Here is a 14703-nt window from a genome sequence, read left to right as displayed (position 1 = left end):
TTGGAGTAAGTTTATTTTTTTTTAAATAAATGAAATATATTAGAAATGTTCTGAAAACTGATCCATCAATGAGATACAAAAACATGAAAAAAAATCATTAGCCATCTCCCCTTTTAGAGTCTTATCTATTGCCCCTAGAACGTTGATTGTTTTATTCGATTTTGGGATTGGTAAGTCTAATAGATTTTTTGTTGGAGGCTTATGTGTTATGTCGCATCAAATTGGAATTGGACATAACCAGATGACAAAAGGAAAGACGCTTTGGATATGAATATGACAGATTTCTAGCGTGTAAGTTAAAAAGATTGTGGGTTCTACTTTTGGTACTTCTGATGATTTCGATAGACCGTAAAGGTCTTTTTATGTTGATCGTTGATCCTTTTTCTAATTTTGCTTTATATTTTTGTTGATTAGTTATCTCTTTCACTTGGGTTTTCTAATATTTTAATTGAGTTTATTGAACGTAACTAAACATTTTGTTGTTCTTAAACACGCTAATTAAACTGGAACGGTGAATCAATCACAATATAAAGAGGCAAAAGTCATTTATATATGGTCATATTTCTTTTGCTGTCTCAAGTTCTTTAAACGCGCGTGTCGTAGTTCCAGCAAATAACCTGTCAAAATAATTGGTTTGCTAAAACTCTTAAAAGGTTTCTGCATCAAAATGGGATATTTGGTTGACTTTCATCAAACTGATTTTTTTTTGTTTGGTCATAATCAAACTGATGCAACTTAATTTAGTTTTCCGCGATGTGCAAATTAGTAGGTGAAATAAACAATAAATATTCTTTCAGCAAATAAGCCAATATAAAATCGGCCGTCCTTATTCATGTCAATATGAAAAAGTAATATATTTTGTTCATCACTTTCTCTGGACTGTCATATAATCAAATTTTAAATCGATGTAACAATTCACTGAATCGGGTGTTAGAAAAAAATATGTGTGTTTCTTCACTAAAAGTCTAAGATACTGCTACAACCCAAATCTAACCTATATTCGAATAATGTTGACACGTCCTCACTTGTGTATGTTTTGGTCCTAAGCTTGAACGTTACAGCAGACAAGTGTCTCATAAAGACATCCAAATCTGATTCGCTTCTCAGGTACATACACTTAATCGAGAGTGTAGCTTTCCCAAGAACTATGGATGCTACTGTATATATGTCTTTGTGTAATATAATATTGTGTTTACTTGCATTACTTAAACTCCTTTTACTTTAGTTCATAATTTTAAAAAATTTCATCCCTCCTTTGATAGAGTGGATTGCTCTGACATGTATGCATCAATTATGTATAGGCTGATGCTTTTGTCATCGTACGTTTTATTGGTTCGAATATTTTTTATCATTAGTTGATATGAAACGACATTTTCATTTTTTCAGTAGTCGATATATCCTTTTGTATGTTTTATATGTTTTGTGATAAGAATCTCTTAAACTATTTATTTGCTACATGTTTTAATAATATATCATAGAACTTTCCTTTGTAAAAAATATAACTTGACTTTAATTTATAACAATAAATATATATTATAGGCGTTTTATATAATATAAAATTTTATTTCAAAATACATAAAGAAAACACCGTGTTATGTTTTTACAACTGAATCAGTGAGTACATCATGTGGACCTATAGTAATTTCTCCCTCTCGCAGAAGAAAGGAAGAGATTGCAACTTTTTTTTCTTACGGCAAATATTGGAAGTATTATATATTATTCTTAAGGCGAGTTTTTACCCAAAAATCGGAGTATTACATTATTAACTCCAACGTGTCGTGTTTCAAAAAAAAAAACTAAAAACAAATCGGTGTATTTATTAACTCCAACGTGCAATAAAGTTTTGTTGAAAATAACTCATAAAAGTCTTACCGTTTGTGTAAATATAAGCGTAGAAGTCATGGTGATAGATAGAGAGGGAAGACGTCTCTTTGACTACCCTTCAATCATAAAACAAAATGTGCTAAAAATTCAAAAGCAAAGTCCCTAACTCGCCTAACTCCATTCCTCATTTGACTTTGCTTTAAATGTAAATAGTCATATGTTAGTTAGCTACATTAAAATTTGGAATTAAGATTATTTTAAGTATACTCAGTTAATTCCGTCTATAAATTAGTTTTAAGTACTACTATGTTCACCGAGTAGTTTCTGAACTAGGTTAAGATCCGCGCCTTACGCAGAATTAATATTATCTAGTTTCAAGAAAACAATGAAATTTTTTTATAGAAAATTTGTGTATGTATTAATTTATATTTCACATAAATTAGTACAAATGTAAATACTATATATTATTCTCAGTTTCACATTTTTTTCCAAATATAAACATTGAATTATTAACACTGAATTATTAAAATAGAAATAACTGTAAAACAACCTCAATTTGTATTCTTCACATAATAAGCACTTCAATCTCTTTGAGAAAGAATTGTAAAATATTGATGTTTTCCCCGTCATTATTTTTTCATGCTCAAGGGAGTTACTACCTGGCCAGTGTCCATCCATAATATTCCGGTTAAAAAGCAATATACAGATTTTTACTGGTCACTGATTCTACCTCATTTGTCTTCTGGAATAATATCGATCATAAACAAATTACAGAATATTTTGCAAATGTCATAGAATAGAAAATCAAAGAAATACAAAAAAAAAAAATGGCGAACTTTATGGAGATCGAAGCTAATCAATAATATTCCACAAAATTTAATCACATCCTTTAAACAATGTAGAATATTTGTATATGATAAGGTATATGTCTATCAGTTTTTATATTAGTGATCCTGCAGGTCTGAGCTAGATAGATTCATCGCTCAAACTATAAATTGTGAAGCCATCATTCTTTACTAAATTTGTGTCCATATAACCGATATAACAAATGAAGAAAATGAAATTGTAAGTTTCAAAAAAAAAAAGAAAATGAAATTGTAATCACACAAGAATATATGATTAATAATTCATTTAGGCCATAATAATAATCACAGTTATTTCCAACGTTCAAAAATTTTTTTACAGTTATTTTAAACTGGATTATACATATATATACATAACATTTTACGTCTGCGCTACTATTTGTTAAAATCTAGAAACTCTGTAAAATAAAATTCTTATCTAAGAGAAAGTGAAGAGTGCGTGTTACTATTTATCTGAACAAGTCAGAGGGTCAAACCTAAGTATTTTTAATTACACAAAAGTTGACCAAGCAAAGACTTAAGAATAGTATACTATATAGTTGCAAAATCCCACTTTAGAAACAATAATAAAAAAATACAATAATTGAATATCACACTTATGCCGTGTTGTAGTCACTCTTCATTCTTCTACTTATTTTCAAATATCCGTAATAAAATACTTTTAAAATTATATATTCCTGTGTTCCTTCACTATATATATTAAAATCACGTATTGCTTAATCACTTCAAATCTAATCCACAAAGCCTTTCACACCATCTCATCTGTCTCTCTTTTCCTTTTCCCTCATTAAAATAAAGAGAAATGGAAGATTACGAGCAAAACTCAAACTCTCCAGCTCATGAAGAAGATTCTGATGTACGGAAAGGTCCATGGACTGAAGACGAAGATGCTATTCTCGTCAACTTCGTTTCCATCCACGGTGATGCTCGCTGGAACCACATAGCTCGTTCCTCAGGTATCAACTCAATCACCAATCTCTAATATACACACACACACAGTTGCATATCCATATATACTTACATATATATATGTTCAACTATGCAGGACTTAAGAGAACTGGTAAGAGTTGTAGATTAAGATGGCTTAACTACTTGCGTCCAGATGTTAGACGAGGCAACATCACTCTCGAAGAACAATTTATGATCCTCAAACTCCATTCTCTATGGGGCAATAGGTAATATTATCATTTACTACTAGTTTCTATTAATTTTTGTATATTTATAGATATGCTTAAGTTTGAGACTCTTTTTGTTTTGTTTACTTGAAAAAATATTAGGTGGTCAAAGATTGCACAATACTTACCGGGAAGAACAGATAATGAAATAAAGAATTATTGGAGGACCCGGGTGCAGAAACAAGCTAAACACCTTAGATGCGATGTTAATAGCAATCTTTTCAAGGAGACAATGAAAAATGTTTGGATGCCTAGACTAGTGGAAAGAATCAACGCCCAAACACCATCCCCCACGTATGAGCAAGTGGAGTCTATGGTCACCGATCCAAGTCAACCTATCGAGGAACCGAATCTGGTCGAACCGGATTTTGTTCAATTTAACCAGAATTATCATTGTCAACAGCAACAGTTCGTGCCAGCGTCAGACGTGTCCGCAACGTCTTCGAATTCGCCAGCTGAGACGTTATCAGACGTTCAAGGAGGGGTAGTGAACGGGACGGTTTATGATCCAGCGGGTCAAACGGGTCTCGGTGGGTTCAACGATTGGGGCTGTGTTGGTGGGGACAACATGTGGACCAATGAGGACAGTTTTTGGTTATTCCAGGACCAGTTGTGTAATGAAACGACATCGTATTTGTATAATTAAGGAAATATACATACGATTACGGTACGTAACGAGGAATTCAATTGCGTCACGTTTGGTGTAATATTCATTCGTGCGTGATGCCATTTTAGATACGGCCTTGGTATACGAATCTTGACTTAATTCGACATGTTTTAATTTCCTATTTTTTTCTCTATTAAATTAAGTTATGATTATCACATGAGGATATTGTGATTTGTGATATACTATGTGAATTATTCAATATTACTTTTGTTCTCATAATTGTCAGGGAAAAGTTCTTAAATATAATTGATTTATAAAAGGATGTAGACTTAACTCGAACCAGTTCATATTCGGTTGGTCCGTTTTATTTCCGACAGAACATATGATCGAGATAAATAACACTCGTCCAAATATGAATAGTATGATGGTTAACCATTGATAACGTACATAATCACATGCTGGCATGGATCATATATAGAGCATCGAAAATCAACAACTATTTTATATCAATTTTCACAAAATTGAGCTTGTCATAGCCCAACTTGGTTTTAAATTATCACAACACATGATTTATTTCGATATAAAAAATACTCAACATATTTAAGCACATCTACAACTTGGTAGTCCAAAACGCTCGTGTACATCATGTGATATAAGCATGGTCGATTCAACGATAAGTAACGTTATAAGAAAACTTAATATTATGCAAGAACTGGATTTATTTATATAATACGCTTCACAAACTTACATCAACAAGTGGTTCTTGACGATGTTCCAGTGAAACCCTTCATCCATATCGTTCACCCCCCACGTAGTTTCGATAATAAACTCGTGATGATCGCCGGCAACACTTCTGTAAAGTTTCACCGCTGACAAAGAAGCCGCCGCGGTCGGCTCCTCGTTGGGCGTAAGACGGCAACTCATCAGTGCTCTAAGGAACATCACTATCGACGCCATGTGTCTTTGACGTCGAAAATGCTTTTATAGCTGTAAACTGCGTGTCTAATCACTTTTACGTGCAAAGACATGCATACACACAATATATATATCTCTGTGAGTTTGTGTGTGCGCTTGTGTCAGTGTGTATATAATCTTAACAACTATTGTTGAATGTGGAAACAAAAAAACACAAGGTGGAAGAGTGAAGACAATGAAATATAATTTTGGTAAATACTGTGAATTTACCAAATTGCCAGTGCTGGAGTGCCAACATGGAGTTTGTAGCAGCATATATAGAAGCAAGGTCAATAGATCATTATGGTTCTTATTACAACATGGTTTTGATGTCGGAGAGAAAGAAAAGAGTTCATCTTCACCAAGAAACATTGAGAGGAGAAGATACACTTTCCGATCTAATCCTTTCTCGTACCGGTCAATGATGGTTGGACAACCTTCTAGCTTTTTTGGTTAACCTGACCATTTTGGTCAGTAAACCTGTATATAATACTTTGTATTCCTAATTACCAAAATTGTATATTGGAATTTGGTAAACTACAGTTTTTATATTACATGATATAATTTTTTTCCAACGATATTGACGTATTAATACATTTATTAGTATTTTTATAACAAAATTATTTATAATTCATATTGTGCTCCGTACGTCAATATGTCTTTTGCTTACTTAAAGTTTCGTTACATTATCTGGCCCAACGTAACCTGCAAAGGCCCAGCTGGTGAAACGATACCGTTTAAGGTCGTTACAAAGGCTAAAGAACTCTCTAACTGACTCCAAAGGTTTAAGCATCATTTCGCGCTCGAAATCCCCAATTCCCCAATCTTCGTCGTCGAAACCCTAATTTCTGAATCGATCCCGATCGAATCGAAGATCGTAGTGTTTCTGGAGTGGATGATAGCTACCCGTTGAACTCGAAATCCTAATCGTAATGGGCGGTACGGACGCGAAGGACATCCTCGGGTTGCCGAAGACGCCACTGTCTCTAACTCAGGAGAAGAAATCTCGACCCCAGAAGGAGTCACATCGAAAACCCGATGGCATCTCTCGCGAGGTTAATGCTCTCAACAACCCATGGAATCGATTAATAGTCTCTAAAGCTGTTAACTTTCGTCGTTCTTTTTGTTGAATTTCAGGTTTATGCGCTTACCGGCGGCGTTGCGCCTCTTATGCCTTCGATTGATGTTACCCAGTTGAAGCGACCTCCTCCACCTGATGAGAAGGTTAAATTTATAGACTTTATCATCTTTCTTTGAGATGATTATTGTGGGTTTGATGATAGTGTTGATATGTTAAGAAGAACGCTTCTTTGTTTTTAGGTTGCTTGGCAGTGGCTTCCCGTCAAAAGTTCTGCTAGAAAAGATGATTTGCAGCTCTACCATTGGGTAAGTTCCTTATCTGTGGAACGTTATTACACAAAGGTTGAGAAATTTGATTCTTTCTAATGCCAAGTGCATATATATATCTTTACAGGTTAGAGTGGTAAATGATATTCCACCATCAGGTGACTATTCCTTTGCCAAGTACAACAAGGTATTTTTTATGTTGCCTTGATGAGTCTCTATTATTACAGTCTCGTTTTGAGTTAGTTTTACTGTCCCCTCTCCGTTTATGATTCTTATTCGCTTCTTTTTTTTTTGTGTGAGTGCAGTCAGTTGATGTCTTGAAATACACTGACGATGAGTATGAAAACCATTTAACGGACCCTGTAAGTGTATGCTCATGCTTTTATTTTATGTACATGCTTGCTCTGGATAATGTCGACTTTGTTGATTGTGCTCCTAACTTGTAGGTGTGGACCAAGGAAGAGACAGATCAGTTATTTGAATTGTGTGAAAGGTTTGATCTCCGTTTCACTGTGATTGCTGATCGCTTTCCGTTATCCCGGACTCTAGAGGAATTGAAGGATCGTTACTATAGTGGTATGGTCTGAAACTTTATCCGTTCATTTACACCATGTCCTTCCATTTGTTTTCTCTGTTTTTAATTTTGTGTTACTTAACTTGTTTTGTAGTAACTCGGGCCCTGCTGCGTGCTAGAGCTCAGTCTCCAGCAGAGTTGGCAAACCATCCTCTTATAAAGGTCAACTTCCACTTTTATATCTCTTCTTAGCAAACTAAGAAGAACTCTAATATTTGTAGTTTATTTTAGCAACCTATCCTTGTGTTCTTTTGGAGAAAACATCTCTCTAAATACTATTTTTCAATATCTGGGCATAAGCAGGAGCCGTATGATATGACACGCGATAGAGAGCGCAAACGTGCATTGTCAATGGTCTTGTCCCAGAGTAGACACCAGGAGAAGAAAGATGCTGAGGTTTTTCTCTTTCATTTCACTAAGCAAGTGCAAAATAGTTGTTTGCTTTCTCTTACACGTCTCCCATAAAACTACAGATTCTTGCTGAGGCTAAGAGAATCACAGAGATGCGTCTGGCTGCGCGTGTAAGTGTTTTCTTAAAATCAATGTGCTCACTCGTGCTAGTTAAAAAAGAAGAAGATGAAATTCGGTTACCATGATTGAAGATACCCTTTGACGTTTAGAACTCCATCCTCATCATATTGTTGTCTCTAAAACGATTGGTGTTTCTGGCTTTACAGCGTGCGGCAGAGCCTGATGTACCTGCGAATGAAAATATCGGTAGTGTATCTCCATCTTCCAATTCTCAACTTCCTGCAACTGCCGTGGCTCCATCAACACTAACTATGGCTGATTATGCCTCTACCCTTGCTTCTCTCCGCATGGTGAGTGTCCTTTTCTTCCTCTCTATGCTTTTTTCGTTTGGGTTTCCAATGATCTGATTCTTCTGGTGAATTTGTCAAATTTCCAGCTTCATGTGTATTTGAGAACCTATGGACTTGAACAAATGGTCCAAGCTGCAAGCTCTGCTGTTGGTCTTCGAACGATCAAGCGCGTTGAGCAGACTCTGCAAGATCTCGGGGTTTGTTTCTCCTTCTTGTTCTGTTTAACTCTTTTTCTATTTATTTATACACCATTTGCTAATCTTTCCCTTGGACTGAGGAATAAGATTTAACTAATGCCTTAAAGGGCACTCTCACTCAAGCTAGGTTCTTATGAGTTTACTTCGATTAGAGCTGCCTTTTAGACTTTTTCCAAAATGGAGTTTTAGTGTATCGAGTTTTCTCTTTTCTGTTTTACAGGTTAATTTAAAGCCAAAGGTTCCTACAAAAACTGTATGCGATGAGCATCTTGAATTACGGAAAGAAATTCTAACACTATTGAATCTTCAGAAACAGGTAAACTATATAATACAGGTTTCCATATATAAAGCCTATCTTGCATAAATTCACAACTTGTATCCTATTATGGCCTGGTTTTGATGTGTCACGTAATTTCAGCTACAGTATAAAGAATCAGAAGGTTCATCACACCGTGAAGGGACATATGGCGCAATGCCAGATACTCCAAAAGTCAGCATCATATCTTGAATTCTCCAATTCTTACTGCAGTTTCATCTTTTCCTATGGATATATATCTCTAATCCTCTTTGTATTTATTGATCAGGATCGTGTTTTCGCATCTGAGCCATTCGGTTTTGGAGGTACATTTCTTTTATCTCCTTTGTTTCAGAATTTTATGTACTACTTCACCATATCTAACTTGCCAGGTGTGTGTCTGTCTGTGTTCACAGCTGAAAGACCAATCAAGAAGGAACCAAAGCGGAAGGTAAATCCAGAACAGAGTCTGGTCTTTCTTTTCATATCAATTTGGAGCCTAAACCTCAATAACAATATTGTTTTGGTGAATCCGACAGGGTCCTGGAAGACAATCAGATACTCCTTCACCAGCTCATAAGCGCCCCAGAAAATTGAAAGCATCTGATCTCTAAATGCAATACTGTCCATGTAATTTGCAATTTCTTTTTTTTTTCCCCAGTGATATCAGTCAAGACACTGCACTAGTTGTCCGTTGTTGAATTGTTCCAAGAATCAAAAAATTGATGGTGATGTCAATAAAGAGACCAAGATAAAACAAGCAATGGCTAACATTTTTCACCAATTGAGCCAAGTGAGAGAGGGTAGCAACTCCGTACGGTCTGCTCAGAATAGCATAATAACAGAGAAAGAGGAAGACTTGAGAACGGAAAACCAGAAAATTGTATAAAGCATTACTGTTTTGATACAACAAAATTGTCTTAAAATGAAACATCATATTACAACTCTTATTCTCAAACATATATCCATATCTTTGAGCTTGTAAATAAATAAAGGAAACAACAAGGCAAGGCAGTAGATATTGAGAAAGCAAGAGAAAGAAAAGAATCAGATGAAGTGGATGTTGTTGCAATTTGATGAAACTATGGGGAGAGATAACAAATTAGCCCGCAAGACGATGGTGTTGTCCGCATCAATACCACCAACTCTCACGGTTTCAAGACATTCCAACTTTCCCAAGAAATGTCTCATTTGTTTCAGCTCTTGAAAAGAACCTCCATACTCTACAATCTCTAGCACTTTCACTGGACATGTCCATAAACAAGATATTACCTTACTCTTCTTCTTCTTCTTCATCTTCTTCTTGTGTTTGTTATTAGGAGTGCAAGCGCATGCATCTCCGCATTTATCCGTGACTCTGTGCACAAGACCCTGAAAAAACACCAAAAGACCAATCTTGAGAATGTATAAACAAGAAGAAGAAGGAGAAGAAGAAGAGAGAAGATCAAAAAATTACCTTAAAGACTAAAGTGTGTAGATTTGGACAACGGTTAAGCAAAAGTGGCATTACTTGCCAACATTTCTTCTTGTTGCTCTGAATAGATAAGTCAAGGAGGTTTTTGAACACCGGCATAGATTTACAGCAGAAATGAAACGCCTATAATGAAGCATATATACAAGGTGAGAGACCAATCCATGGTGGGTAGCTAGCAGTTACATACATACCTCAAGTGAATCAGGAGACAAGTGAAGGGTAGTAATGTTGCTTATACCCGCAGCTAGGTTTGTAACATCACCATATATAGGCTTGTGATGGTCCCATAACTTGAGATTGAGTCTGACTTCCGCAAGCGAATCCAAATCAAGAAAGCGATAATTCATAAAGACATGACTAGAATAGTCAAGGTAGACAAGACTTGGTGCTTTAACATAACTTTGATAATGTAAATCTCGAAAAGAATGTTCGTTACGAGGACCACCATACGGCATATCGACAGAGACCACAAGTCGTTTGATGGAAGCACTTTTGACAGAGGCTGTGCAACATGGAGGATAAGGATCAACAGCATCAGCACCGATGTCAGTTATGAATAATTCTTCAAGGAGAGGGCAGCCTTTGATGAGGCGGCGATAGTTGTTATAATCAAGGCCTCCAACAGTTAAGAGAGAAAGTGATTTGAGGGCAGGGAAGTACACACGGTCGACTTCAAGACAATATTCACGGGATAGAGTGAGCTTAACAAGTGTGTTGCTCCTTAACAACTTTCTCTCTAAACTAACTTCAACTCTGGTGCATTCCAAGTGTACTTCTTCTAATAAACTTTCTTCTTCCTCCATTGCACTCAAGATCCAACCGTAGACAGCAGGGGACTTAGTGAAACGGCCTCCTCTATGACTCAGAGAGAACTTCTTGATCGTCTTGGTGGGACAGTTTCTTAATGTCTTGTCTAGGAATTCTAAAAAGCGATCTGAAGAACCACTGACTGCTTCTTCGTTGGGATACACAACCATGGACTCATCGAAGCTAAGCGTGTCTACATGAGCCAGCAGATTATTCATCCTCCATCTCTTGGACAGAACCGATGTGGAAACAGCTACCTTTGTCGGAACTAATGACAGGATTTTGCCAAGAATCTCATCCGGCAAATCGCTGATTCGATCTCTACTACTACAACAACAACTACTCATAACTATTCTAGAGATCGAATAAGCTTTGAGATTGATTGAGATGTAATAGAGAGAGAGAGAACGCAGAAGAGCTTTTCTCAAACTAAATTATTTATTAGTTGAGAGGTACAAAAAGAAAAGAAAGAGTTATATGGAATGGACCCAGAGGCCCATTGCCCTTTTTTCAGTGTCTTGGCGGATGGATGGATGGATCTAGGGTGGGCGTTTCGGTTTTGGTTTCGATTTATTTCGGTTTATTCAATAATTTTCAGTTAAAAAGTGACTTTACTACTCCTTTCCGTTTTTTTCAATATAACTCGTTTTAGAAAAAAAATTTTTGTTTCAAATTATATGATGTTTTTCGTTTTTCTATGTAAAATTTATTAATTTAATGTTATATGATCAATGATAATATACCTTTTATTTTATTATTGATTAATTTGTGGTTAGATAAATAAATAATGATGTTTTTGTTTAGAAAATATAAAAAATTAATGATTTTCTTAATTTATGTGCACAATTCTAAAACGAATTATATTAAAAAAACAGAGGAAGTATATATTAGGCATGGGTGTCGGGTGGGTTTAGTTCGGTTGATTCTGATTTTCAGTATTATATTCATAAGTCCCCCATTCAGGTTTGATTAAATTTTGGATCGGATTCAATTTGGTTTTTTCTGGATTCGGTTCGGACCGGGTTATAATCATTGTCTGAAGTCGCATAAAAATTTATAAAAAAAAAACTGAATAACAAATATTTAAAATAAAAAAAATTATTCAAAAATCTAATTAAATACTACTTAAACTAACAAAATTAATTAACTAATTAAAAACTACTTAAACTACCAAAACTAATTAACTAATTAATCATATCCTTTCAATTTCAGGCAGCTAATTACGATTAGCAGGCCAGGTGTTGCATAAGTCGTGGGCCTCATTAATAAAGCCCAATAGATCTTTCCCTTTTTTGGAAATTTTATCGCGCCAAAGAAAAATGAAAAATGAAAATTTGATTTCATCTTTCCACACACAATCAAAGCAATATTATCATATATGACGTCTCCTCGGTTGCACACTCAGTGAATGAGCTGTCCTCCTCCTCTTTGTAGATCTTTAGGGTTTCCTGTGTTTCTCTTTGGACTAAGAAAAAGCGGGACTTTTGATTTTGAAAGCGAGCAATGAGTACAGAGAATCAAACGATGGTGAAAGGGAGTGAGGTAGAAGTGTCTTCTCAAGAGGAAGGTCTCAAAGGAGCTTACTTTACCGCTCTTCTCAAGGAAAACACAACCCTCTCAGGTCGCAAGAAGCTTTCTGTCACTTACAAGACTTTGCTAACCGATCGACGACGGTTCGTCTCCTCTTACCGAAGCCGTCCAACAGAGTCTCCTCCGACCGGTTCCGCCTGAGGAAGAGTACGCCGGCGTTGTTCTGGAGGAAGGGACGGTGGTGGACGCTTACCTCAGAGATGGGTGGTGGACTGGTGTCGTTATTAACAAGAAATTAGAGGATAATAACTTCTTGGTCTGCTTCGATTCACCGCCGGACATTATCGTGTTCGAGAAGACAAATCTCAGGGCTCATGTTGACTGGACCGACTCCAAATGGGTCCCACCAGATCTCAAGGTACGAGGTTCTTGTTGTCTTTTTAATGTTTTGTGAGTTGAATAGTACTTAAAAGGTGTATGTGTGTCTCACTCACTTAAAAAGGTTTTAACTTTGTAATTTATCTGTTTGTTACTTAAAAAGGTTTTTTTGACTTTTTAATTTCTCTGTGTTTTGTTTGCTTTCATTCATTATTATCATGTCTTTGGTGTTTGTTTTAAAGTTTTTTGTTTTGTGAAAATAGGCAGCTCGAGAATTAGGAAACAAGAAGGCTGATGCTTGTGTGATGAATAATGAAACTCCTCAGGTCATAACCCCAATAGGTAACTATGATCATTCTTTTAACTATTCAGAGTTCCATTTAAGCATCATGAATTTTGATATATTATGTCAATTTTTTCTAGCTAAAGTATCTGCTCCAGTTGTAACACCATCACCACCGGTTATAGCTGCTACACCGACTGAAACTGAGGGACAGCTGTCCTCAGAGCCAAGGAGTAAACAGAATGGCTTGGAAAAAAATGATTCAATCCCTCCACATAAGGTAAAAAAATTCTTTTGTTGAAAACATAAATCATTTTTTGACAAGTTATTATCTTATAGCCTCCATGATCGTTATCAATTTATGGTTTTACACACTCTTTATGCAGATGCCTGAGGAGGAGGAGACTAGCCAAGTTCTGAGTAGAAAAAGAAGAAGAGAAGAAGAACAACAACAACACTCAGATGTGAATGAAACTGGTATGTCTGAACAACACTCAGATGTGATCAGTTTCTTTCTCAATATACTAAAATCATTTTCTGCTTTTTTAATCAACATTCAGAGGTGTCGTCATCTTCCTCTCATCAAACCCCAAACGTGATGATGATGAATTCTGCTGCTAGTGTTGAGGAAACACCACCACCAGCGCTGCTGAAGGCTTTGCCTTTTGCAAAGAGGTCACCGTACTGGAAGAGTCCTGAAGCGAAGGAGGGTTACAAAACTATGCCACAGCGCCCTCACTTCAGCCCACTGCTTGCTGCTGCTGCTGAATATGTTAATCACCGTGAGTGGTCAGCGGTAGGCATGACGGTGTCCTTTTATGGTTTTCTAGAACAAGTCAAAGGTCTGAAACCCCATGATTCCTTGAGCGTTCTCTGTAGTCTCAGTGAATCTTTTGTGGAACTAGAGGAGTACGGTTTCGACATTGGTGCACCTCAGTCTCGGATCCGCAAGATGATGTCTCTCAAAGAAGAGCAAGCGAAGATAGCAGAGGAGAAACAGTGTCTTGAGAGGAAGGTTGATGAGGACGAGAAGAGAAGCCGCGAGTTAGCTGAAGAAATGGCTGTGTTGAAAGGCAAAATGCTTGAGCTGCAGAGACAAGAAGCGGTTGCAAGAGAGGAGAAAGAGGCAGCTGACAAGAGGGTAGTTGAAATGAAAGCAAGTGGGGAAAGGTTTGAGCAAAAGATGGAAGATGTGGAACTTGAGTTTCTTGAGACTGCCTCGGCTCCATGGTAAGAGGAGTTCAAAAGAAAACAAAAACTATCAAGTAGTAGCTCTAACGTCTGTTTTAGTAAATCAAAATCTAGAGTTAATCTTATGGTTATGCTTACCATGTTAGTTAACCAGAAACTAGATCTTTTGTTGATCTTATTATCTATGTTGATGATGATGCTTAGTTTAAACTGATTTCTTCAAGAGATAACTGATGATCTTTTGTAGACGTTATTGAGGTTAGAATCAATATTTTGTGACTTCTAATATGTTTGCTGATGTTGAGATAATCTAAAAGAGTGAAGCTAGTTTATGTTTAATTTAATCTAAAAACGTTGCTGCTAATTATTATAGTGTTACAACT

General features: G+C 36.2%; 5 protein-coding genes across 6 annotated transcripts; 3 read left to right on the top strand and 2 right to left on the bottom strand.

The window, feature by feature from the left end:
* Positions 1-223: 223 nt before the first annotated feature.
* On the top strand, positions 224-4748 carry LOC103866398 (transcription factor MYB78). Its single transcript, XM_009144309.3, has 3 exons — positions 224-3643; positions 3733-3862; positions 3965-4748. The coding sequence occupies exons 1-3, from the start codon at positions 3490-3492 to the stop codon at positions 4506-4508; spliced, it is 828 nt and encodes a 275-aa protein (XP_009142557.1). The 5' UTR covers positions 224-3489; the 3' UTR covers positions 4509-4748.
* Positions 4749-4979: 231 nt separating this feature from the next.
* LOC103866397 lies at positions 4980-5969 on the bottom strand. The gene has a single exon (XM_033291311.1). It carries the CDS (start codon positions 5424-5426, stop codon positions 5214-5216), a length of 213 nt encoding a protein of 70 aa, XP_033147202.1. The 5' UTR covers positions 5427-5969; the 3' UTR covers positions 4980-5213.
* A 213-nt stretch (positions 5970-6182) lies between these two features.
* LOC103866395 (SWR1-complex protein 4) lies at positions 6183-9605 on the top strand. Of its 2 annotated transcripts, XM_009144305.3 has the most exons (16): positions 6186-6478; positions 6561-6647; positions 6744-6809; positions 6898-6957; positions 7076-7132; positions 7217-7346; positions 7439-7506; positions 7648-7740; positions 7818-7865; positions 8022-8165; positions 8252-8362; positions 8583-8678; positions 8781-8852; positions 8947-8983; positions 9074-9108; positions 9197-9437. In XM_009144305.3, the coding sequence occupies exons 1-16, from the start codon at positions 6356-6358 to the stop codon at positions 9269-9271; spliced, it is 1302 nt and encodes a 433-aa protein (XP_009142553.1). In that variant the 5' UTR covers positions 6186-6355; the 3' UTR covers positions 9272-9437. The 2 variants fall into 2 exon arrangements, with proteins under 2 accessions (XP_033147195.1, XP_009142553.1); XM_033291304.1 differs by having other exon boundaries at positions 6183-6478; positions 8947-9108; positions 9197-9605.
* LOC103866396 (F-box/LRR-repeat protein At1g48400) lies at positions 9522-11333 on the bottom strand. The gene is made up of 3 exons (XM_009144306.3): positions 10323-11333; positions 10114-10254; positions 9522-10028 (listed from the first exon to the last, which is right to left on the bottom strand). Exons 1-3 carry the CDS (start codon positions 11283-11285, stop codon positions 9705-9707), a joined length of 1428 nt encoding a protein of 475 aa, XP_009142554.1. The 5' UTR covers positions 11286-11333; the 3' UTR covers positions 9522-9704.
* Positions 11334-11837: 504 nt separating this feature from the next.
* LOC103867725 (DUF724 domain-containing protein 3) lies at positions 11838-14422 on the top strand. Its single transcript, XM_033291302.1, is given in 6 exon segments — positions 11838-12603; positions 12605-12886; positions 13110-13188; positions 13270-13409; positions 13516-13606; positions 13690-14422. Coding segments are annotated over 6 exon segments (1428 nt in total). The 5' UTR covers positions 11838-12441; the 3' UTR covers positions 14364-14422.
* Positions 14423-14703: the final 281 nt, after the last annotated feature.

The sequence above is a fragment of the Brassica rapa genome, chromosome A05 (genome assembly GCF_000309985.2).
Source record: "Brassica rapa cultivar Chiifu-401-42 chromosome A05, CAAS_Brap_v3.01, whole genome shotgun sequence".
In the NCBI taxonomy this organism is placed as follows: Eukaryota; Viridiplantae; Streptophyta; class Magnoliopsida; order Brassicales; family Brassicaceae; genus Brassica; species Brassica rapa.
This window is presented reverse-complemented; position numbering and strand designations above follow the sequence as displayed.

What these genes read in the sequence shown, in the direction of transcription:
- LOC103866398 (XM_009144309.3), top strand. Translation starts at nt 3,490, where the DNA reads ATGGAAGATTACGAGCAAAACTCAAACTCTCCAGCTCATGAAGAAGAT. An exon ending in CCACATAGCTCGTTCCTCAG is followed by an intron (nt 3,644 to 3,732) that starts GTATCAACTCAA and finishes TCAACTATGCAG; the next exon opens with GACTTAAGAGAACTGGTAAG. An exon ending in CATTCTCTATGGGGCAATAG is followed by an intron (nt 3,863 to 3,964) that starts GTAATATTATCA and finishes AAAAAATATTAG; the next exon opens with GTGGTCAAAGATTGCACAAT.
- LOC103866397 (XM_033291311.1), bottom strand. Translation starts at nt 5,426, where the DNA reads ATGGCGTCGATAGTGATGTTCCTTAGAGCACTGATGAGTTGCCGTCTT.
- LOC103866395 (XM_033291304.1), top strand. Translation starts at nt 6,356, where the DNA reads ATGGGCGGTACGGACGCGAAGGACATCCTCGGGTTGCCGAAGACGCCA. An exon ending in CCCTTGCTTCTCTCCGCATG is followed by an intron (nt 8,166 to 8,251) that starts GTGAGTGTCCTT and finishes TCAAATTTCCAG; the next exon opens with CTTCATGTGTATTTGAGAAC. An exon ending in TATTGAATCTTCAGAAACAG is followed by an intron (nt 8,679 to 8,780) that starts GTAAACTATATA and finishes ACGTAATTTCAG; the next exon opens with CTACAGTATAAAGAATCAGA.
- LOC103866396 (XM_009144306.3), bottom strand. Translation starts at nt 11,285, where the DNA reads ATGAGTAGTTGTTGTTGTAGTAGTAGAGATCGAATCAGCGATTTGCCG. An exon ending in TGTCTCCTGATTCACTTGAG is followed by an intron (nt 10,255 to 10,322) that starts GTATGTATGTAA and finishes GCTTCATTATAG; the next exon opens with GCGTTTCATTTCTGCTGTAA. An exon ending in TACACACTTTAGTCTTTAAG is followed by an intron (nt 10,029 to 10,113) that starts GTAATTTTTTGA and finishes GTGTTTTTTCAG; the next exon opens with GGTCTTGTGCACAGAGTCAC.